The 23,873-nt window shown below is 43.5% G+C and overlaps 1 protein-coding gene across 2 annotated transcripts in view; it reads left to right on the top strand.

Moving 5' to 3' along the window:
* Positions 1–23,873, top strand: part of LOC130180045 (peroxidasin) — a 58,063-nt gene that overhangs the window by 18,026 nt on the left and 16,164 nt on the right. The window contains exons 4-15 of one of the 2 annotated variants that reach the window (XM_056393336.1): positions 955–1,026; positions 3,149–3,220; positions 5,825–5,896; positions 6,963–7,132; positions 9,681–9,798; positions 10,885–11,054; positions 12,508–12,780; positions 13,642–13,917; positions 17,393–17,505; positions 17,814–17,970; positions 19,126–19,234; positions 22,983–23,140. In XM_056393336.1, the coding sequence (XP_056249311.1) occupies positions 955–1,026; positions 3,149–3,220; positions 5,825–5,896; positions 6,963–7,132; positions 9,681–9,798; positions 10,885–11,054; positions 12,508–12,780; positions 13,642–13,917; positions 17,393–17,505; positions 17,814–17,970; positions 19,126–19,234; positions 22,983–23,140 (1,760 nt within the window). The remainder of the gene's footprint in view (positions 1–954; positions 1,027–3,148; positions 3,221–5,824; positions 5,897–6,962; positions 7,133–9,680; positions 9,799–10,884; positions 11,055–12,507; positions 12,781–13,641; positions 13,918–17,392; positions 17,506–17,813; positions 17,971–19,125; positions 19,235–22,982; positions 23,141–23,873) is intronic. The other variant, XM_056393337.1, reaches the window with a different exon arrangement.

Genomic DNA, 23,873 nt, shown 5'->3' with positions numbered 1-23,873 from the left:
AAAGGCAGACAGCTGTAAGCCTGGTTTCACATTTCTTCAACATGAACGATGGAGGGAAGACACGCTTTCAGTGTGCTCAGACACCACGTTGATCCTATACAGGCTGCATAGGACATGAGTCTGTTTGAATGTGGAGGTCACCGAGAAAAGTGGAGACGTGGAGAAAAGATCTGACTCACAAGGAATTTATATTATATACATACATATATAATAATGATATTATATTATTTATTGTTTGACCAATGATAATGACTCATTTTTATTTGACGCACACCGTGGTAACAACTATATTTTCTTCCTTTTTCCTGAGGTGTGCAAGTATCTAATCTTTTCTTTTATAATGTAAAGCTTTATAATCTGATACTAGGACTCGTTAACTGCATTATGAGGGCTTTATAGTATTATATTTTTCTGATAAAAGTCTCAACGAGCTGTGTGAAAGTGTGTTGATTTTATTACTGTGTGATGTTTTGCGCAGTTTTACAATGACACAATGATCTGTGAAGTGCTCCGTCAAACAGAGGAGTCTTTTTTGGGACCACAGTCCATGTCGAATTTCTATTTAGTCAAGCACATCTGTAGCTGGAGCGAGAACGCACTGTGAACATTTACTGTAGATGTGGCAATAACAGTTGTAATGTTACGGCCAGGGCTCAACATTGAGCTCAGTGCAATAAGTTTTAATTGTGCAGTGTGACTGATTCTCTCTAAACCTGTTCCAAATCCTCACTAGTTTGTAGAGAGTTAGCCTCCTCCACTCGTCTCTATCTACAGTAAACACACTGCACAAGTAGCAGCACAACATGCATCATATCGTTTGAAAACGGCAGCTAAACAGTCAGTGTTATTTGATCAGATCCTCCCTTCCTTCTCTCATAATAACCAGGCAGTATTCAGATGATCCTGTGTGAGTGTGTGTGTGTTACTAATGTTACCGATTATCTCTCCTTCCAGCTATTTGTACAAGAATGAAATCCAATCAATTGACAGACAAGCATTTAAGGGGCTTGTCTCTCTTGAGCAACTGTAAGTGACCAACTTCCTCGTCCACCTTTTCCCTCTGCTCGCCCTGCTGCTCCTCCTCCTCCTCCCACCTACTGTCTCTCTGTCTGTAAACCCCCCCCACTCATGAAGCCTGGTAAGGTCTGCATGGTTATTAGTGATTGATGAGCTATGATGTCACAAATGTGTTGACATCATCTTTTATGAATACTTGACTGTGAAGGCCTTACACAGGTATCATGATCGCTGTTCAGTTAGTTTTCCCTACAGTGACACTCTCTTCCTGAACCAACACACCCCCACCCCCACCCCCCCACACCCCCACCCCCACCCCCCCATGTGCGCCCCTCTGTCCACTTCTCTCCCGCCACCATGCATGCCGTGTGTGCATCCATACTTGTATGTCGCGCTGACCACCTTTGATCCTCCTCTGCATGAGTCGCATGTCTTGTGGTCAGGACAACGGACCATGCAAAGCTTCAAAAGCATGACGGCTAGCCCAGTGTTGCGCTGGAGTCGCAGCCTCCACTTTAGAGCCGAGCACGACTCGCATATCTCAGCTGTTACTGCAGGAGCCGCTCCTCTGCTCCAGTTTGTTGTAATCAGTGTTTATTTGTGAGAAAACTTCAGCGTATTATGTGTGTGATTAAAAATTCAACCGCTTCCTGTAAGTCATGACACTCAGAAGCTTCTAGTTTTATGCTGCTTTTACAGCAGAGTATCTTGATACACTAGCATGTTTGACACATTAGCACATTGCTTATTGATGATGTTATAAGTACGGATTGTATTTTCAGGATAGTCATCATCATGCACAAGTATGTGGATAAGCCAGTAGGTCATTATCACAACCAATAGGGCTGGTCTGCAGCTTCTCCTCAGCAACACAGTTGGAGGAGACAGTGACTTATACCTCACTCTAACCGTATTAACAGAGAACAAATGGCTAATTCATGGAGTAAAAGCTATTCCAACAGCAGGCTCCATGCCTGGCAGCTGTTTTGAATTTTGCTGCAATAATGAAGGGTTTCAACTGCGGGTGACAGGTTTTGAGTCAGATTGCACACACTTTAATTTTCTTCAACATACACCCTGGGCAACAGACGCCAAAGGCTGAAGTCACAGGCTTCTCTAGGAGGAATAAATAACTCCAAACACCTATATAACCCACAACCATGCAACTGTTGATTTTTTATTTTTTTTTATCAGCAGGTCAGTGGGTTTGTCAGTGATCATAGGAGGATCACGCACAAATAGGAATAATCTAGTCTTAGGTTGTAACAGCGATACTGGGTCTCACACAGTTCTGACAGTGTAGTGAAATAACTGGTGTGGGATGTTCATTCATCCTAGAGGAGGGATTAAGTGGCCTCTAAAATGAGTTTACTGCTGGCTTCATTAAGCCTTTTTGTCTTTCACTTGTCTGGACTGTTATGTGTTTTTCTCCTCTGGCCACTCTTCAACACATACTTAAGGCAACACCCAAAGACATAATGTTGGACGTTGAGCACAGCTTGTAAAAACACAGTTGAGATACACTTAGAGATCAAACTAGAATGGTTTTTCTTGTGTGGAGGAATGTTGCATTTTATTTTACAATCTATGCTGCTTCAGTCTGTCTGTGTCTGTCTGTGTTGCTGCTGCAGCTAAGCTTTCCCTGCCGAAACAAGCAGACACCCAACTGAACCCTTACAGTTACCACACAGCTATCAGTTGGATTTCATTTCCCTTTAACCTTTTAATTTGTAATCACATGGTCTGATCTATGTTTTCTCAGCTCAAAGGCTTTTGGGATTTTGTGTTTGCACTCCATGAAATAATGGTTGTACTTGCTTGTCACCTGTGGGCAGTGTCATTTCCAACCCAAGCCTTCAGCTGTAGATTTATATCTTATATCTGTCTAAGATGAATGCCTGATGTGCAAACTCCTCCTCCTCCTCTGTTTGCATTCATCTAGAGCTTCATATCAGCTTTTCTGAATGTTGTATTTCAGTAATCTGAAGTGCCAGGGATGGACAGGTGACACTTCAGTGGTCTCACTGACCCCCCCTCTTAAGGCCAGCTAGGACAGTGACATTATATTTAGTCAGACAGGGAGCCCTAATCCAGTTTTACTGTGCTTTCTCTACACTTTGTTCTTCTCCAGGTACCTGCATTTCAACAACATCGAGTCTTTGGAACCGGAATCTTTCACCCACCTACCAAAGCTGGAACGACTGTAAGTTCATTTTCTGTTAAAGGTCAACTCCATGGCAGGTAAATCAGTTTAATTAATGATTAAATCAAGCGCAATCTAGATCTGATGTTTATTAGTGAAACCTGGTTCAACGATTGAGTTGCTATTTTTGTTTAGTAATTTCAATGAGTGAAAACAGACATATTATTGAATTTCTGCAGTCAGGCTACATACTTAAACAGTTACAGGTCACCTAAATGCATTTAAACGTTTCGGAAGACTGAACTGAACTGTTGTCTGTCGTTTGCATTGAATTCGACTGTTGGTGATTTATTCACGTTGACAACCCCAGGGCAGCAGTACCAAAGAACTGTGTTGCTTTCTGGGTAACTATGGACTGACTCAGCATGTGACAGAGCCACACACTGGAGGACTTGATCATAAGATAAGATAAGGTATTCCTTTATTAGTCCCGCAGCGGGGAAATTTCCAGCATCACAGCAGCAAAGTGGACAGTACAAAGAAAGAAAAACAGATTGCCAAATGACATGAACCAAAATACTTAGAAATAAATAATATAATATGATAAAATGAATTAGAATATAACATGTACAATTAAATACAAAAAGTAGCAGCAGATGACCTGTATTGCACATGGTGGATTGTCAGTCTTTGGCGTGTGAGGTCACTGATAGCTGTGTTTGTTGTAAAGTCTGACAGCAGCAGGAAGGAAAGACCTGCGGTATCTCTCCTTCACACGCCGTGGGTGCAGCAGCCTGTTACTGAAGGAGCTGCTCAGTGCTATCAAAGTGTCCTGCATGGGGTGGGAGATGTTGTCCAGCAGGGATGAAAGCTTAGCCCTCATCCTCCTGTCGCCCACTACCTCCACTGAGTCCAGGGGGCGTCCCAGAACAGAGCTGGCCCTCTTAATCAGTCTGTTGAGCCTTTTCCTGTCAGCAGTGGAGATGCTGCTGCCCCAGCAGACCACACCATGCGCACCCCCCCCCCCCCCCCCCCGCACTCCAAAAGACCTGAGTCTGCAGCAGATACTCTCTGAGGGTCTTAACATCTCTGAGGTCGTCATGACTGACTTCAGTTCTAAACTTATATTGTGTGATGAATGCATTTTATTGATGCCACTGCCCCCGCTAAAGGAAAGATAGTGGTCCCCCACTGGTCCAAACTTAAAAAGCGACTGTTGGTGAAAAACAAATCTAGGTTTATTATGACATCTTTAATAAGAGACATTGCATTCATAATTTAGAACTGAGAAATGTAAGGCAGTCTCTTCTTTTCTAACATCATTGCCAAAAACATCGCTAAAGAACATGTGTTATTTACTGCTGTTGGGCCTCTAGTATTTGTTTTGATGAAGTATCCTGTGAAAAATAAGGTGGGCTTAATTTAGCTGTTATTTCAATGTGTCAGATCCATATTTAACACATCAGAATTTAGGTAAAAATAAAGATCAGATTGGACTAAGCAGATTATAAATATTAAAGGACAAAAAAGGGTAAGTCGCAATTTACCTCCAGTACTCCTACGTTTTTCCAGTGAAATCTGTAAAAGGTTATCTTTATGTGAGGACTTCATATTTTACTTAGTAGTGACATTATTATTGTTGTCCATGACTGCAATAATAAAACCAGATCTATAAAATAGTTTCCATGAGGCCATAATGTTTCACAGTTAACATGTCTTTATCCTTTGTCAATAAACGATCCATCACATATGTTAGTGAGATGACTTAAAGCTGTGGTTCTCCTGCACGCAGATTACCATGATGTTTCATATGTAGGCTGGTAGTCCCTCACACTGCCTGCGAGAGCTCTGCATATGAACCCTCCTGTCAACATGCACATGTGATGTAGTCGATGCTGCTAAAACTCTCCACCAGATGTCAGAGGGTCCTGTTAAATTCCTCTTTCATTGTCCCTGTTTATGGGCGAGTGGCTGCCCAGTATATCCATACTTCCCAGTCTCTAGAGAGGCCGAGGAGGTGGAGGGACACCTGCAAAAAAAAAAAAAAAAAAAAAGAAAAAGGTGGAACGGGGAGTGAAGGAATTCCCAGGTGCACAACTGAGTGGCTTGTTGTGGGAATATCTCCATGGTCACGGTCAAAGCAGTTTCTCTGGCGACGTGTCCAGAGAGCATATCTGTAGATCAGCTTCCTACAGGTTGGGATAGAAGATCAGCAACTGGATCAAAGATTATCTTGATTTATAGTTATCTAAAAATGAACAGATTCAGGGGAATGTTTTGGGTGGAGCGTTACATAAAAAAAAAAAAAAAGAACATTTTTGATGTTTGCTTTTAGCCAAGAAATAAAAGTCTCAGGGGTCATCAAGTTGAGCTGCCATAGCATGTCTGGGAAGATGATCATATTTCTTGTCCAATTTGGAAAATGGAATATGATATTAACAAAGGGAACACACTCAATATTTGTACATATAAGATATCAACTGTTATTTTGGGAAATTAATTTTGAAAATGTTATTTTTGAAAACAATTTATTCATTCAAATTATACAAATTTCTCTTGTTAGAGTCGCCATTTATAGACTCCAGACCTGCTGCATAGTTGTAGCTAGCCGTATAGATTTGGGCACTGATGAATCATCTTAGAGTTTTTCTCTCTTTTCCTCAGGTTTTTGCACAACAACAGAATCACCCAACTCGTCCCAGGAACCTTCTCTCATCTTCAGGCCATGAAGCGATTGTAAGTGGAAAAGCTGTCTAACAACCGCTGGAACAGCTGTGTGAGAATGCATGCCTGCATCAATTTCTGTAGTCCCCCCACCCACCCCCCCATGACACTCTGTCTCAAGTGGGGGCTTGTGTGTCGGTTAAATGCCATGGAACCACACTACGCTGTTCTCACGCTTCTTTGGCTGGAAGACGGTTTCTAACACAGGCTCACAGTCCTTCCCATGGTTCTCTCTTGTTGAGTCAGCTGCAGTGGAGATTGGAAGGGACTGTGCAGGGTGGGGAAAAGCAAAGAAAATTCTATTATCTGTCATGCACAAAAGATGCTTGATTTTCCCCCATATATGAGAATTTGAGGTCTCTGAGGCTGTTTAGATCTAACACAGCTCCTTCCTACAGCCAACAGATAGTGAAGAACAATCAGTGGTTTGGCTTCTTCCCATTGTTTTTCTCCCCTCTTGTCTCAGTCATTCATGAGCTTTTGGTTTTTGTTAGATCCCAGGCCAGTGTGCTTAAAAAGAGAGAAACCTGCAGAGACTAAGACTGACTTCACTCTGATTATTGGAGGATATGTAAATAAATAAATGATCCATTAGGCCTTGAAAGGCTGCATCTGTTCATAACACACTTTCATCTAAACCAGTTTATCAAAGAGAGCTTCAGAAAGATAGCCTCACCAGTGTAAATCATTGCCAGTTCAATTTTCTGAACGGCATGTCATGGATAATGGACACATTGTGGTAGAAGTGAAAGCTGGATCAGTTACCAGAAGACGAGGCCAGGCCGAGAGATAGTTTCCCACGGCAGGAGGATAGTGTCTTCCAGTCTGGTCCTGCTGAGCCCCACTGTTTGGACTGAGCTGGGCCGCGCCAGGCCGTGCCAGACCAATTTTAGCTCATAAACTGCCAGAGAGGATTTGCCTAACACTGCTACACACACACTCACACACACTCTCTCACACACACACACACACACACTCAACCCTGCAGTAACATGTCACATACTGTATGCTTTATGTATGGACTACGTGGCCATGTCTCATTGATCTGTGTATATGCGTCTGTACATGTTGTGTTCAGGCGACTGGATTCCAACGCATTAAACTGTGACTGTGAGCTGCTGTGGCTGGCCGACCTGCTGAAGCAGTACGCTGAGTCGGGTAATGCCCAGGCCGCCGCCACCTGCGACTACCCCAGCCGCCTGCAGGGCAGATCGGTGGCAACGCTCACGGCTGAGGAGCTCAACTGTGGTACGGAGAAAAAAAAGAGTGCGATGTTTCTGATATCATGGGATGTTTGTTGGCACATGCAGAACAGGCACAGTCATGTATGTAGATTAATGCGGGGAGGGGTTTTCATAAATGGACCAGTTTAATTTATACTGTGAAATGTATTTTAAGACTAGGGGCCAGTTTCACTAAGATATCTCAGACTGGTCTGTTGTGTTGGTCCAGTCCTCATGTTGCTCATAGTTTTGTCTAATGCAAGTCAGACCGTTTCACAAAAATAAAGACTGACTCATTTTAATAAAAAAAAAAAATGAGACACCCTACCCCCAGGCTAACTCAAACCAAGACCAATGTTACCATGGTAATAATCAATGACACCAGCGCTGACCAGAAGCTTCCAACAACAAGACACAGGAAAACATGGCTCATAATATGTGGTTTGCTAACATTGTTGTGGAGAGAGCGATGAGAAGTTATTTTTTTCCAAATCAGATGTTTCTTTTTATTGGTTCACTCTAAACTGACTTTCCAAAGTAAAATGTTATTGTAATTGTTGAATTCTAAATTTTCTCTCAAATTTTCTGTCTTAATTTACCCAGAATTCAGTGTACCACAGTCGAGCTTCAGATAGTCAAGAACTGAACTGCTTTGTGCAGCAGATGAACTCAGACGTCTATCTGAAGTCTCACTGATGGTTCTATCTGAGCCACAGTCTTTGTGAAACTGGCCCCTGATTGTTTTCAGCTGTTGCATTATTTTGTCATCTGTAGTGGAAATTAGCCTGATTATCTCTGTGGAACTTGAATGTGTTGCAACATTAACAGCATCAACCAGGGAGGACCACCCGATTGAAACCTAATTGAGTTTTACATTGAAAAAAAAACCACATATCTGGCAAGCACACGTGAAGCCATACACACATGGCTGCATAGCATCATGCATGTGTTTTCCATGTGCCTATTCTTACGCACACTCTCCCAACTTAAAGCAAAACTCAGTCTATAAACCAGGTAAGCTTAGTCAGCCCTGTTTCGTGTATACACACACACACACACACACACACATACACACACACACACACACACACACACACACACACACACACAGGTGTATCCTTCTTTTGTGTCTGAGGTCTGCAGGCACCAGCTGTTTCAGTCTTCACACATCACCAGCTGTGTCTCTGGTCTGGGTAAAATATGAGTCAGGAGCCCCTGAATTTGGCCTCCGGTCTCTCTAGGATCAGACCACCAGCAGCTGCTCAGTCCATCTATGAGATGAGGATGCTGCGTATGTGTGTTTGTGCGTGCGTGCGTGCGTGCATGCGTGCGTGTGTGCGTGTGCATTCATGAGTGGAACAGTGGCATGGAGGGGCCCACTGGTATTGAAACTTTCTTCTGATGGCTGCGATACATGAATATGTGATGTAACCTTTGCTCTTACATCATGATTAATTAATGTCATTACATATTTTAGAATTGGAAAATTTAAGTTATAAGAAGAAGAGGATGGCGTGGTGAAGAGATTGAAGGATAATTTAGTTGTCTTAGGAAAAATAGCTGTGGCCAGTAGAAGTGGTTTGAGATGTTTCAGTGAAGCAGATACTTTTCTTCTGCCATGAAAACTAGTCGCAGCTAAAATCCACTCTGACCAACATTCGTTTAAGTTGACCACAGCTTCTATTGTATGAAGAAGGCAACTACAAACATTTTATGTGCATTGATTGTTTTATATTCAGTGCACTGATTTGATACTTGATACTTTGATACCTTTCAACACTGCAAGTAGAGAAGAAAGTGCACACATTTCAGTGTGCGTCTGCTTGGTGCATGTCCAGTTGGTTTCTATAACAGTAAATCCAACCGTCTTAACTCTGTGTTTCATTCAGCTTTCACTGAATGCTGCAGTCTGAGGCCAGACAGGCAGGCTATTTGGCAGCTGACTGTAACTCAACCGCATTTAAATCTCTGCAGCTAATTTGATGGCCCCAACGTGCCCATTCTTGCTCAACGCAACCCCCCCCCCCTCCACTCCATGTGTCTGCATAGCGAGGCAGCGGCAGGGGAAGAATGTCTGCTTAGAAACATGGTGGACACCACGCCCACCTCCCTCCTTCCTTATTCTCTCCCCCTGTAAGCGGGGCGGAACAATGCACAGCGGGTGGAGCAGCTGTCAAAACAGCCACCCTCCTTGAGATGAAGTGCCACCTCCCTGCACATGTGGTGTCTGATGAGCATCCGCATCGGGCCTTGATGGGTTACCACAAAACAGGATTTCCAAGCCACTGCAATCACCCAGCCCCAGTGTTAATGTGGAGTAATTTGGTGGTAAGGGGAGACACGGGCTGGTGTTCTTAGTCTGAATTTCTGCAGCTTGTTAAGGGGTGAGATTTGGTTTACATGCTGGTGGACACAGATTTATCCCCATCCCCATGGATTCTTCTTTATGTTAGAAATGTTGATGAAAGAATGCTTCTAGATTGTGGCAGGTGGGACTAGAAGCTTGATGCAGGTACATACGTATGAATGGATATGCATTTACACCTATCATCCAATCTGACCTCCTCCTCCAGAGGTACCCAGGATCACCTCAGAGCCCCAGGATGTGGACGTTACATCAGGGAACACTGTCTACTTCACCTGCAGGGCCGAAGGCAACCCCAAACCACAGATCATCTGGCTCAGGAACAAGTAAGACACTGCATGTTATGCACCAATGTTACGCCCAGTATGTAACTTCTGCAGCTAGGGGTCTCTCAATCAAAACAATAACAAATGACGGCTTTGGATGACGTCAAGAAGTAGTCTGGGATCGTGGGAGTTGTCTTCACTACCATTGCCGTAAGCTTCACCTGGTTTGGATTCCTTCAGTATCAGTGGTTCAGGAGGTTTTTACTGGAAGCCAAATTTTACACAGAGGTGTCCTCCTCTCCAAATCAAACAGACTCTGTGATTACAACGGTTAAAAACACTGAAGGAAGCTGTTTCACATTAATAGTCATTGTTTGAGCGACGCTGTACGGAGGACAGAGACTCAGGGAAGAGTTGGAGGTGAGATTGATGCTAACCTTTGTTCTGATTGTTTCTCTGATAACTTATGAAACAGACGTTCAGCAGGTTTTTACCAGCAGCCGAATTATCCACAGAGGTTTCCTCCTCTCCATAACAAACACACCAGGGGATTAAAACCAGTAGAAACACTGAATAGAGTAGTTTCACTTTAAAAACCAGAGATTCAGCGACGCTCTTCAGTGACACAGGACAGGACGTCTCCAGCAGCTGGGAGCTGAGCTGTCTAACTTTTCCTCAGCTTGTTTCTCTGATAACTTCAGATCCAGACGTCCGACGACTAAAATCCTTCATCTGGTTCAAATATAGAGCTGAAACTCACCAAGGTGTAAAAATTGTATCTTAAAAATGTGGCTTAAAACTGGATAAAAAGTCAATTTTGAGCTTTTGGCAGGCAACCACAACACTGACACATGGGTATAAGGGATATGACATCAATGACAGGCTTTGAGCTAGTTCCAGTTTAAAGCTGATATAATGCATGTGATCAGGCCCCATAAATTGAGTCACTGAGTTGTGCCATTGCCATTCCCATTTAAAAAAAAAAAAAAAAAAAAAAGGTAGGGATAAAGCCAATAATTACACAGCCATCACTGATAGTGTTATTATGATTATATGGAATTAGAAAAGCACAGTATGAGAATATATTGTATACATGTATTGGTTTATGTTTAATCAGTTGTGTGTATCTCCGTTTACTCCTGGCAGCAACGCTCTGAACATGCGTGACGACAGTCGTCTGAACCTGCTGGAAGACGGGACGCTGATGATCCAGGACACCAGGGAGACAGACCAGGGAGTCTACCAGTGCATGGCCAAAAACGTGGCTGGGGAGGTCAAGACTTCACAGGTCACACTGCGGTATTTCGGAGCCCCCTGTAAGTGGCTGCTTTTAACCTCAACCTCTGCTCATCTCAGGCAACCTCTTAATTACTGAAGAGTAGTAGTCTCAGTCATAGCAATGTCCAGGAATGTAATCTACATCACAGATTAAAGGTCCCATATTTTACACTTCTCCTGTGTTTTATTTGAAGTGTTGATCCATAAGAAGATATATTTGTAGTTTTAAGAACCAAAAACCTTCTCAGTGTAGTTTTATATCTCCTCTCTCCGGCTTCTCTCTGGAACTCTAGCAACAACAGGTCAGTGAGCCAATCAGAAGAGAGGAGGCTCTGAGCCTGATATGCTGACTGTTTTCTGAGTGACCAAATAAAAATAAAGCAGATTTCAGGTAAACACTTCAGAACACAGGCTGTGTGCTTTTCTCTGTAGACTGAGGCTTTGATACTTTCACAGTATAAATATAGAACCTAGACCTGCTTTATAATCAAACAACACATGGACATCTGACTTTATACTATATGGGATCGTTAAAGCTTCAGCCAGGTGTGCTATGACAGGCTCCTGCTGATAATGTTCATGTTTAGCAGGAAGTGGAAAAATTAAACGTTATTAATGAACATTAATGTAGTCTTTAACTTGATGTATTTCCACATTCGTTGGAATTGGAGAAGAAGTGACGTGAGGAGTTGGATTAAGGTTTTGTGAGTGAGATATCCTAGTTTAACTATAGTGTCATTGGGGGTGACACTATGGTTTACCATCAGTATGAGATGATGTAGGGAGTCTGTGCTCTGAGTAGCACTGAGGTTACCTGCAGAGTTCAGCAGGTCAAATAACTGGGATGTCCCACTGAGCCGTGAGCAAAGCCTGCCGGCTTTCATGTCAAAGTTTCCCTCCACACACTCACACAGACACACACAAGTACATTCTGTCCTCTCTGTCTCTGTTGCTCTGTCTCTCTGTCTTCTGCCTGACACATATACACACTCACACATCAATCAGTCATAGTGCCAGTAGTTGTCGCCGTGGGAGATTAGCAGGGCCGTCTCTAGATGACCCAAGGGTCATCGCTGGGGTGACGGATGACCCCGGTGACAACCCCTCGTTAAGGAACAGTTTCTGAGAGCAGATGTTGTGCGTTTCCTGTTTCTGTGTGATTGTAAACGCCAGGCCCCTCGCTGTGTACATATTTCCTCTGACTCCACTGTAACCACTGGCCAAATATGGACAGGATGCGACCACATTCTGTTACACATGAAGGAAGTTACAGTCAAAGACAAAGTGGCGTTATTGATGATCATTGTGCATGAACAGACCTTTCAAATGTTTCTCAAAAGCTTTCTCTGTCATCATTTATTCAGGTCGTCACTGGTTACCTAATACCATGAAATTTCTCAAAGCAGACAAATGAAAAATGTTATTACCTCTCATCTAATTAACCTAACCCCATTCCCACGTTCTCACCCCCCCACCCCCCCGCTCCTCCAGCACGGCCAAGTTTCGTGATCCAGCCCCAGAACACTGAGGTACTGGTGGGAGAGAGTGTCACCCTGGAGTGCAGTGCCACAGGCCAGCCACAGCCCCGGGTCTCCTGGACAAAGGGCGACCGGACCCCGCTGCCCAACGACGCTCGCATCAACATCACCCCCTCTGGAGGGCTGTTTATCCAGAACGTGGTCCAGGCCGATGGGGGACAATACACCTGTTTTGCCTCCAATAACGTTGACACCATACATGCCACAGCTTATATCATTGTACAAGGTAGGAATTGGAATCCATTTTGCCATTGGATTTATTAAAAGATAATGCTCTCTTCTAGGGGGATTTTCTCAGCATGTAAATATTTGAACATTCTCACTGTGGTTTAAATATTGTTTGTAAAAAGCTTCCTGCATCTTGTGTTTTCTACACTATCATCTTTTTACTGTCCTTCCAGAGTTTCAGCTTGTTTAAAACTTTGGCATGGGCCTCAATAAGAAGCTATTAATTAGCTATTTATCAATATAACAGTGCTTTTCAACCGATATCTACTCACACTAGTTAATGTAGTGATTGTTTATTGCTATCTCAGGAGATATCAGCTGTTATCCTCCGGAAGATTTTCTGTGTGTAAACCACAATTGGTCCAGATGTGGAAGTAGGATCTGACAATTGTGCTGTATGTGGGCCAGATTCAGGCATATGCTGGGCCATAAGAAAACAAGCACGTGGCCCAAGTATGGGCTGAATTTATTTTGCTATCTGGGTCGTTATTGTCGTCAGACATCACAGGAACTCATGTTATACAAAGTAAATTCAGTCAACAACAACAAGAATGTGAATCAGGTGGCAGCGTCTCCCCTCAGCGTAAGGACAGCTCTCGCATGAAGCCGAACCCCTCCACACTGATGTGATTTCCTACTTGTAACTCTTAAAATACCTTGTTCCAGAGCTTGCAGATGTCAGCTCTCAAATACCAAAGATGTGTGAATCTGTTAGTGTGTCTCTTGCTGATATTTACAAACAAGATTTTTATATTGCTCATGCTATCAGTTAAGCTGATGTTTATTCATCCTGCCACTTAATTTGTTATGGATTCTATACAACCCCCCCCCCCCCCCCCCCCCCCCCTTCTGCCTGCAGCGATCCCACAGCTCACAGTCACACCGCAGGACCAGTCAGTCCTGGAGGGTCACACGGTGGACTTCCCTTGCGAGGCGAGCGGTTACCCACAACCAGTGATCGCCTGGACAAGGGGGGGCAGCCCGTTACCCCTGGACCGCCGTCACGCGGTCCTGTCTTCTGGTACTCTCCGCATCACTCGGGTGGCAGCCCATGACGAGGGCCAGTACGAGTGCCAGGCCGTCAGCCCTGTGGGGACTGTGCAGACGGCTGTTCAGCTCAGCATCCAGCAGAGAGGTGAGGGAGTAGATGATGCTGTTCATTGTAAACTGCCATTAGATTAATTAGAAATTAGATTCATTGACAAAAGATGACTGAAGCCAGGCTGCTATGGTGAACATGGAAATGTAGGTTCTATAACACAGGCAACTTAAACATACTGCTGGAACCTGGCCGCCATACACAGGCTGCTATAGTGTCTGCCTCTTCAAACACTGTGTGTTTGTGCAGGAGGAGGAGGGGGGGGGGGGGGGTGTGCTAGGTGGTAAAATGTTAAGAGGAGGGGAGTGGTGCAGTCCCCGTCATTCACAGCTAATTTGTCGCTTACACATGCGAGTCAGCTATTACTGTTAAAATGCATGTAAACACTCAAAGACATGTAGCTGTGTGTGTGTGTGTGTGTGTGTGTGTGTGTGTGTGTGTGCGTGTGCGTTTGCGTGTGTGTGTGTGGGCAAGTTCTGCATCTGTATGTGTGTGTATGCACTGTAAATATACTATACTATACTGTGTAATTAATTTGGTGTGTGCATGTGTTTGCATGTTCAGAAGAAGGCATACAGAAGTCACACTGTGTTTTTTGTGTAGATGGTTGTGTCATGTGTGTGTGTGTGTGTGTGTGTGTGTTTGTTTGTGTGTAGCTGAAATTACAGGCTTGGTTTAGCACAGGAAAGCATGGCAGTCTGTAATTCCAAGATGACACCATGTTTTTCCATGTAGTAATGGCTGTTAACATGGCTCAAAGTACAGGTTGCATAATGGCCCCACACTGTTAAAGTCCTGTTCAAGCCTACAACCGTGCTGGCAGAGTGTGATGGTTGCCATATGCTAAGAGCACTGTGCGCAGTGATAGACAGAGCACTGAAGAAAGTGAAAGCAGAGATGAACAGGATGTCTTCATTATTGTGTATATGTTAAGCATGACACCACATTTCAGTATGACTATAATGTTATTTACTATTTTGATGTAACTGTGTTTTATTCTTGAATCCTCTGGAAACAAGTTGTGTGCAGCTGTGATGCTGGTGTACTGTACACTGCAGTCAGCCCTGTGTTTTACAAAGTTCAGCTTTGATTTAAAGGCAGTTAATTGGTGTCAGACGACTATGAAACTGCCTCCCACTCAACTTTGTGTTCTCAAACTCGTGGGGTTTTCCCATGGCCAGGTGGCTCATTGCTGGCTGCTGCATGGGAACCATGCAGTAATTTGAACATGGTGTGTGTGGGGGCAAACATCCACCCGCTCCCGCCAAACACCTCAGCTGCAGAGTGGTTCTATCACGAAGCTTAGACAAAACGGTGGAACACAGGGACACTGTTTGTGCGTGCGTGCGTGCGTGTGTGTGTGTGTGTGTGTGTGTGTGTGTGTGTGTGTGTGTGTGTGTGTGTGTGTGGGAGGACAAGACACATGTGCTTGTGTGACTATTTACTTAAAGTCCCATGTGTGTGTATGTATGTGTGCCTGTGTGTGATAAGTACAACTCAGCTATGCAGACACACGTGCGTCTCTTGTGCACATGTGCAACTCTTTATGGTCAGGCTTTATCTAAACTTTTCCAACCAAGAAGAACCAGGATAACCAGCTCTTTCTAACTGTGGACACATTAACAGCCCAGTATGATTCATTTATCTGTTTTTGTTATGTGGCTTTATTTAAACAGCTATGTTTGTATCAATGATCCCATCAGGTAGTTACTATAAGAATGAAACTTTTTAGGTGATCATATCAGACAGTACATATCAGACAGTACATTATTTTACATTATTTCAGCAATAATTCTAATGTATCTCACTTGTATATGGGCATATAGTTCAGTAATGTTTGACACGCTACTTTTGCTAAAAAGAAAGTTGGAAAAGAGCCGATGATGAGCCCGGGTGAGTCCTGCTTTCTTTAGGTGCTGCATCTGTGGACAGCAGATACTGTAAGACTCACCAACATACATTCGTAGATCAATGCAGACTGATTCACTGACTTTCCTGTTTTAACCACATTATGTCAAACTACAGTAACTACTTGCTTCAGACGTGCTGCGCCAGCAGATTACTTCATTTAAACACTTAATGTGAAAGCCGGAAACTCAGAGGCGCGCTGGCTCTCACCTCAGGTCGGGGGTTGTGGGTATTAAAAAATTCCTACCTGCGCACCACCAATGTGACGGCAGCAGGACTGATGTGCTATTAAATTTGCAAATGTCATGTTACGCACAGCCTTTCACTGCGTTTACCTTCATTAAATCCCCTGAAAACGACACCAGGCTGTGATATATCCACACAGACCTCTGCACACATAAGTTCAGTCAGTTCTAACTTCATATCCTGCTATTCTTTGAAGGAGACCACGACTCATCATTGCTTCTTTTCCATCTTTCTTTTTAGCAAAGGTAGCGTTTCATGCCTCACCTAATCATTGTTATAGTAACAGCCCGATGGAAAATTAGACATATATACATACTTAAAAACAAAATTAAATAAAAATAGAAATAAACAAACAACTCAAACAGATAGAACAACAAGAGAGTTAGGAGTCACAGTTGCAGGATGAGCACCCAGATCTACTGACACACGCTGTGGCTGCAGCTCAAAGCAAATAATCAGGAGGTAGAGCGGGTCGTCCACTCCCGGCTCCTCCAGTCCACATGTCCAAGTGTCCTTGGGCAAGATACCAATGTACCACTCATATACCAGTGCACCATTGATGTGCCATCAGTGTATGAGTGTGTGTGTAATAGCTGTCTATATAACAAGCGCTGTATGAATGTGAATGGGTGAATGTGACTAGTAGTGTAAAGCGCTTTGAGTGGTGATTAAGACTAGAAAAGCGCAGTCCATTTACCATTTACGCATGCCTGTGTGTTAGGAGTCACACGTGCACACACAAGTGCATCTGCATGGCTGCAGTTGTAGTAATCACACACACTCTTGGACTAAATAATCACACGAGCGTCTGTACGCGTGCGTGCGTGCGTGCGTGCGTGCGTGCGTGCGTGCGCGCGCGTGCAGTCAGTGATGGTTGACCTACTCAATCTCTGTAAACAAATGGAAAACAGCTGTTTTCACTGTAACATCTGTGAGTAGAAGTTAATAAAACAGAAAATGACGGACACAACATACTGAGGGAAAAAGTGGAAATCACTGTATGAATATTGACAGGAATTTTTCTCCACAATGAGTTTTTCTACCAAATGAAGCACGGCATTATTTCCTTTGAAAATACAGCATGCTTTCATCTCCCTCGACCTCCATGCTGTTTGATGTTTTGCAGTACTGTAATCGAGGAAAGAAAAATAGCAAGTACAGTGTAACACAAACACTGGGAGTGTGTGTCTGTACTTTTGAGTATGTGCAGCACAGTAAAAAGGCTAAGATAAGTCTCAAGAGTTTCATGTATGCTGTGATTGATTGCACAATTCATTTTACATGTACACTACTTGGAACACTGGTGCATAATCATTAACACATGCGCGTGTGTGTGTGTATGTTTTAACTCATTCAGTAACGCCTGTTTTCACAAATGCTCCAAGGGACCTGACGGTTGAGTCTGGCCAGGATGTCCAGATTCCCTGCAGTGCTCAGGGCCAGCCACAGCCTGTCCTCACCTGGAACAAGGTTAGATGCTCGAGCTCCTGTTGTGAGGTGGAGTGAGGTGCCCGTCACCTCTTCACTGCAGAGGTCAGGGGGTTAGAAAAGAGAACTGTGAAGACGAAAGGGACTGGGGCCAGGAAATGTGTGTGGTTACACAAATTGTCATTTTTAAAGTAAATAATGACGTAACTGAGTGATTAAAATGTTGAAGCTTATTCAGGTTGGTCTGATATAACTTCATCAAACCTAATTTGATCCCCACCTTCACATGCTAGTTCTCCGGGGTCATGACCTTTTCCCTTTTGTCTCTCCCCCTTCCGTCTCCCTCCCAGGATGGTGTGCAGGTGACAGAAAGTGGCAAGTTTCACATCAGCCCTGAGGGTTACCTGGAGGTGAAGGACGTGGGCACTGCTGACGCTGGACGCTACGAGTGTGTCGCTCGCAATCCCATCGGCTACCAGGTGGCTAGCATGGTGCTCACCGTCACAGGTAAGATGTCAGCACCTCATAACCTCACACTTTGTGCCATTCTGGCTGAGAGGCGGGGCGAGTTAGTGCACCACATTAGCAAGAAAGGTTTAAACGTGTTGCTTATCAATGCTGTAGCAAATATGGTGATAAAGTCTTTGGTGATCTACCATGTTTTGTCATTTGTACATCTGCTGTAAAACGAAAAAAACTTTCTGATAATTTCATAGATTAAAGGTTCCATATTTTACACTTCTGTGTTTTATTTGAAGTGTTGATTCATAAGAAGATATATTTGTGGTTTGAAGAACCAAAAACCATCTCAGTGTAGTTCTGCATCACCTCTCTCGGGCTTCTCGCTGGAGCTCTAGTAACAACAGGTCAGTGAGCTAATCAATACGGCAGATTTCAGGTTCAACACTCAGAGAAACCAAATCCTGCAAGGCTTGAGGGCATGGCTGAGAGCGGTGACTGCTTTGTTGTGACATCACAAAGTTACAGAAGGAAAAGAGATGTAATATTTAGTATGTTCAGTGTATATCACTGTCACATTAGATCAAAGTCCACTGCTGATCTTCGTTGTCCAAGTCAGTCAGTAATTTAGTCACACTCTGCTGCAATGCTATTAGATTCCTATCAGCTCCTCCCTGTGTGAGTTGGTGTTTCCTGCTGAGATTTCTCAGGTCAGACCACAGCACTCTGCTGGTGAACCATAAACTGTATCACCGTGCTCAGTTGTTGTTGGACTCCCTTAGTCCTCACGTCACAATCTCTCTGTTTTCAATGGCACACTAAGATAAAGGCGTGTGCCAGAAATGTGTTCATTCCACCTCCAGGAGGGAAGCTGAAGTCACTTACAATATGCAGCTGGAAATAAGGAGCATTAGTTGACCCAGGATCTATGTACTAACTATTACAGTCTTTAGAGCATTGCTGACCTCATGTATGTGCAGCATATAGTTGCACAATAGCACAAATGCTTTATAAAAAATATTTTTGTAACATTTAAATGGGCATTTTGATTGAATTTAGGAAGTGAATAATCCACACATATGACTATTATTTTATTTCGCTTATTGCATATGGCCGATGAAACGGCAGATTCAGTCATGTTAAACGTTTTGTATCTCGGTTCAAATCTGGTCAGGCTCTCTGTCTGTCTCTGTCTGACCACAGTTCCTGCAGTCAGCAGAGAGGGAGACACCTTTGTGAGCACCTCCATAGAGCAGGCCATCCGTAACGTGGACAGTGCTATTGAGTCCACAAGGAGACGTCTCTTTGATGGGTAAGATAATGACAAACTCACACAACAACACACACACACACACACACACACACACTTGTTTGTACTTCTGTCTTTGTGAGGACACACATTGACATACTGTACATGTAATGCATTCCCTAGCCCCTAACCCCAACCTCAACCATCATAACTAAAGGCCTGACCCAAACGCTAACCCTCATTAACATCATTCTAACCTCAACTCTAACACACACACACACACACACCTCAAGTCCCTCCAGTGACGGAACCAGAAAGCCACGCTGTTCATCACATGTTAGCAGGGAGGCATCATGTTACGTCCGACATGTGTAATGTTAAACATAAATCTTACAATAAAACTGCAATTTAAGATTGTGGTGAACAATTATACTAACGTTTCACAGCACACAGTTTGCCCAAAAAAAGAGGGGTGTACTTTCTTCCTGTGCAGTGTCTGCTATAGAGAACCGGTCATGTACAGCCATTACTTTGTGTTATTGATCAGGCTTGCATTTAGGGATGTCTCGATCTGATCTCAAAGATCGGTATCGGGGGCCGATCAAGGCCTTTTTTTAACTGATGGGTATCGGTTTTGTTGAGCACAAACCTAAGCCCAATCCTTTGTTTATCAGCTGTCGTGCAGGTGTCATAAACGGAGAGCACGATTTGTGGCAAGACGCGGCTAAAATGTCAGCAGTGTGGAAGTATTTTAAATTGTAAAGCAAATGCAGTCCAACAGTCACTTGTAATAGCTGCGATGCGAGCATTTCATGAGGTGGTAGTAACAGAGCGTTCAATACTACAGTACCTAAAAAAAATAATAAATGGAATACAGTGAGTTCACTCAGGCAGAGGCCGCACCGAGGCAACACACACTGGAGGATTCTTTTAAAAGGAGAGAGAAATTTCCTCACCCCCCCTAGAGTGGGTAATTGAATTCATCGCTTTGGATGACTAGCCCGTTGCAGTGGTAGAGACCACAGGTTTTTGCCGTCTTTTGGAGCTTTTGGAGCCACGGTACGCCTTCCCCTCTCCACACCACAGACATTACTTTACCACAGACATTTGGAGGTCTGATGTTTTCCCCCTGTCATTGCTTAGCCTCACTGCACACTGCATCGCCTCCACTTATGATTTGAAAATAATTGTAAAAAAAAAAAAAAAAAACATTGAGGAATTAAGGATTCAGGATTTTTTTTCTTAATGCATTGCAGTTCTTTTCAATTGTCAAGCATACACATTGGATTGATTTTAATAACTTTTACATATTGAAGTGTACACTGCGTGTATCAGATCAGGACTCGGGACTAAATGACTCGGATCAGGATGATCAGGACAACCGTACTCCATTTAATTGCCACAAAGTCTAAAACTTAACGCAGCTCCATATACAACAGCACATTTTGGTCATATTTTTTTGTACTATGTTGCACTTAAGAAATGTGAAAGTCTAAAAATTAAACGCATCTTTGATATAGATTGTAACTAAGCAGATTAGCGCAACAGTCTGCAGCAGCCTTATGTCATCACTCCTTTTACATTTAGACTAATTGAAATATTTTCTCCTGCAGTGACTCAGTGCAGAGCTAACGCTCACAGGGCCTAAGTTAGAACACAAATAGCTTGTCTCACATCATCTTGGCGCATGACTTGCATGTTTGAGTCAGAGCCTTCAGGCAAAGAGTGTGGCCATTCAAAAGGAGCGCTAATTTTGCTGCAAGTTTCAGAGATCCTGGCCAGCACCCCACTGCTTCAGTGCATAGGGATCAGAGTGCTTCAATTAGAACAGTGCTATTGCAGTTATGTCACTGAAAGAGATGTAGGTGGTTTCAGTATAACTCATAAGTGTTTCCATCCTGTTGAACGATGTGCTGAGCAGTTGTTTTTGTTGGCATGCATATACATACACTCACTCACTCACTCACTCACAAACCCATATACACAGACAGACGTGAAGAAGAGAAACACACACACAAACACACAGTGGTAACCTAAATGAAGATGAGGGGATTTCCATCTCTGTTTAAAGGAGCTATTTGTACATTTTGCTATAGCTACCTAGCTAATGTTAACATTAACAACTGTTTCCTCAGCATTCTTGCCAAGAACTTCAGCCACAGTTAAATGTACAAGACAAGTGGTTACGATACATCCTCTGAGCAGTGCTACTTCTTCAGGGCAGACTGGACGCTACAGTGACATGCTAATGCTAATCTTGGCTCTGTAGCAATAGCAAAACAAAATAGCTCCTTTAATTGCATTTAGTTTTCATCATTTAAAACCTGGGGAACACAGATGCACTTTGTTTCTATAATGGACAGCTGCTTCTGTCAACAAACAACATTCAGGGTCTAACTGTGACACTTAGCAGCAACACAGCCAATGTGCTCTGTGATCAGAGTAACGTGCAGAGGAGCAGTCTGCCTCTTATTCTGTGACTGCCAGTAAAGGAGCTATTTGTAAGCCTTGCTCTTGCCAACATTAGCGTTGAAAGCTGTTTACTTACCAGTCTAGAGGAAACGTTGTGAGTTCTGCATCAAACTTCCTTCATTCACTCACCAAGAGCAAAGCAACCTTCTCGTTTTGCTTCTATTTCAATCACTTCTTTTCTTCTACTGAAGTTAGCACGCTAACCAGCTAGCCCCCAGCTCTGTTCACCGCCTCATCACTTTCCGATACGGAGTCGCTGTAGCGTCCAGTCTGCCCTGAAGTAGTAGCAGTAGCACTGCTCAGGGGATGTATTATAACCTCTTGTCTTGTTAACGCAACAGTGGCTGAAGCTCTTGGCAAGACTGGTGAGTTAACGTCTGCTCAGCTATGTATCAATAGCAAAACTTACCTTTGATAAGACTTGGCAACAGTTCTCCCAGCTTCACACCAGCGTTACTGTTGTTGGCCGTAGGAGGAAAAGTTTTATTATTTATTACATGATAACATATTTATATCATTATATGTTTCCTTTTCTACATGTATGTTCCGTGTTTATTATAGAATATTTGCATATGCAGTATATTGCTCCTGCACCAGGAATCCACTAACAAGCTTTGCAACTGAACACATTTTCTCTTTTTAACACATTAAGATGTGAAATAACGTGTTTGTGTTTCATAGTAGCTTCACTTTCATGTGCATTATGACATCATCTAAATGTGCTTGCCAAATAAGACGATTTTCGTTTTCAAACACCTGTGCATCTGGCATGTGGTTTAATGGTAAGCCATAACCTCAAGTCAAACTCTGGCTGAGCTTTAAAGGCCGGAGTTGAAAACATTTTTAAAAAATGACTTGAGGTGATAGTAAAGCGGTGCAGTGGTCTTCAGGAGGGAGTGGAAGCAGGAACAACATAGAGTCATGCGCACAAACTCAGCGGTAGGCTTATGATGGAGGAGATCCAACTCATGAGTGAAATGATTAAGATGTTTGTGCATGTTTTGGGCTTCTCCTTGTTTGAACTCTCTGACCTGCTGTAGCCGAAGCAAAGACATTTTCTGGAAAGTGTCAGAGAAAGCTCTGCCTGCTTTTGCTGCCCTCAAGGAAAACAGAAAAAAAAATCTATCCAGAAGAATGTGGTTTGAACATGCAATTGTTTTCTTTCTATTTGTCTTTCTTTCACCCTTTCTTTACTCCCGTACATTTTTCTACTATTTCTCACTCTTTTTTTTTGCTTTTTCTTTACATAACATCGTATTCGTTGTCCCTCCTCCTTCATCACTCTTTCCTGCTCTCCCACCTCCCTAACACCCCATCTCCCTATCCCTCATCCCTCCAGTCAGCCTCGTACCCCAGGAGAGTTGCTAGCTCTTTTCCGGTATCCACGGGACCCCTACACGGTGGAGCAGGCGCGAGCTGGGGAGATCTTCGAGCAAACTCTTCTGCTCATCCAGAACCACGTCAACCAGGGGCTCATGGTCGACACCAACGGCACCGGTGAGGCTGATAAACTACTGTGCTACTTCTTAAGACGTCCAACCAGGATGTGGTACATTTACCGTGACTTTATCCCAGATCACATCTCTCACTGTGCAGAACCTAAACCAGGTTACACTGTAGCTCTACAAACAACAGTAAAGGTTCATTTTAGCATTTTGTCTTTATACTAGAGCTGACAGTCGCCTCTTTTACACAGCCTGTTCAAGGCAGGAATGTTGCACCTTTATGCCATATATTAAGGTACAACCAAGGAATTGGGGGGGGGCATTGTTGTTCTGCCTTTAAGCCGGCAGCGGAGGTAGTCTGACATCTGTGTAAAAGGGAGAGCTGGACATTGCAGGACAGACGCCGGCGCTGTTGTCCAGAACGCCAGCAAACAATGTGAAAGTACACACGGGGGGCGGCATTACGCTAGTTTAGTTTAATTTAGTTTAATTTAGTTTAGTTTAGTGTAAACAAGCAAAGGTGGCATAATGATGGGTCCTCCTAACAGCAGTGTAGTGGGATCTCTGTGGAGAGCTAATGTAGAGCTGTGGTTCTCAAGGATCCCCAAGGGTCCTTAAAGGGGTTCCTGGGGGTCCCCAGAAAAAAGGGGAATCATTTTATTTTCACTGTAATTCCATCCATAAGTAACACAATGACAGAGTGTATGACTGTTGTAGTCATGGGTTTAAACACTTTCTGTAATAAAACATCTAAAAGCAAAAATCTTATCAGATGGGGGACCCTG

Source organism: Seriola aureovittata, chromosome 13, assembly GCF_021018895.1.
Source record: "Seriola aureovittata isolate HTS-2021-v1 ecotype China chromosome 13, ASM2101889v1, whole genome shotgun sequence".
Lineage (NCBI taxonomy): Eukaryota > Metazoa > Chordata > Actinopteri > Carangiformes > Carangidae > Seriola > Seriola aureovittata.
This window is presented reverse-complemented; position numbering and strand designations above follow the sequence as displayed.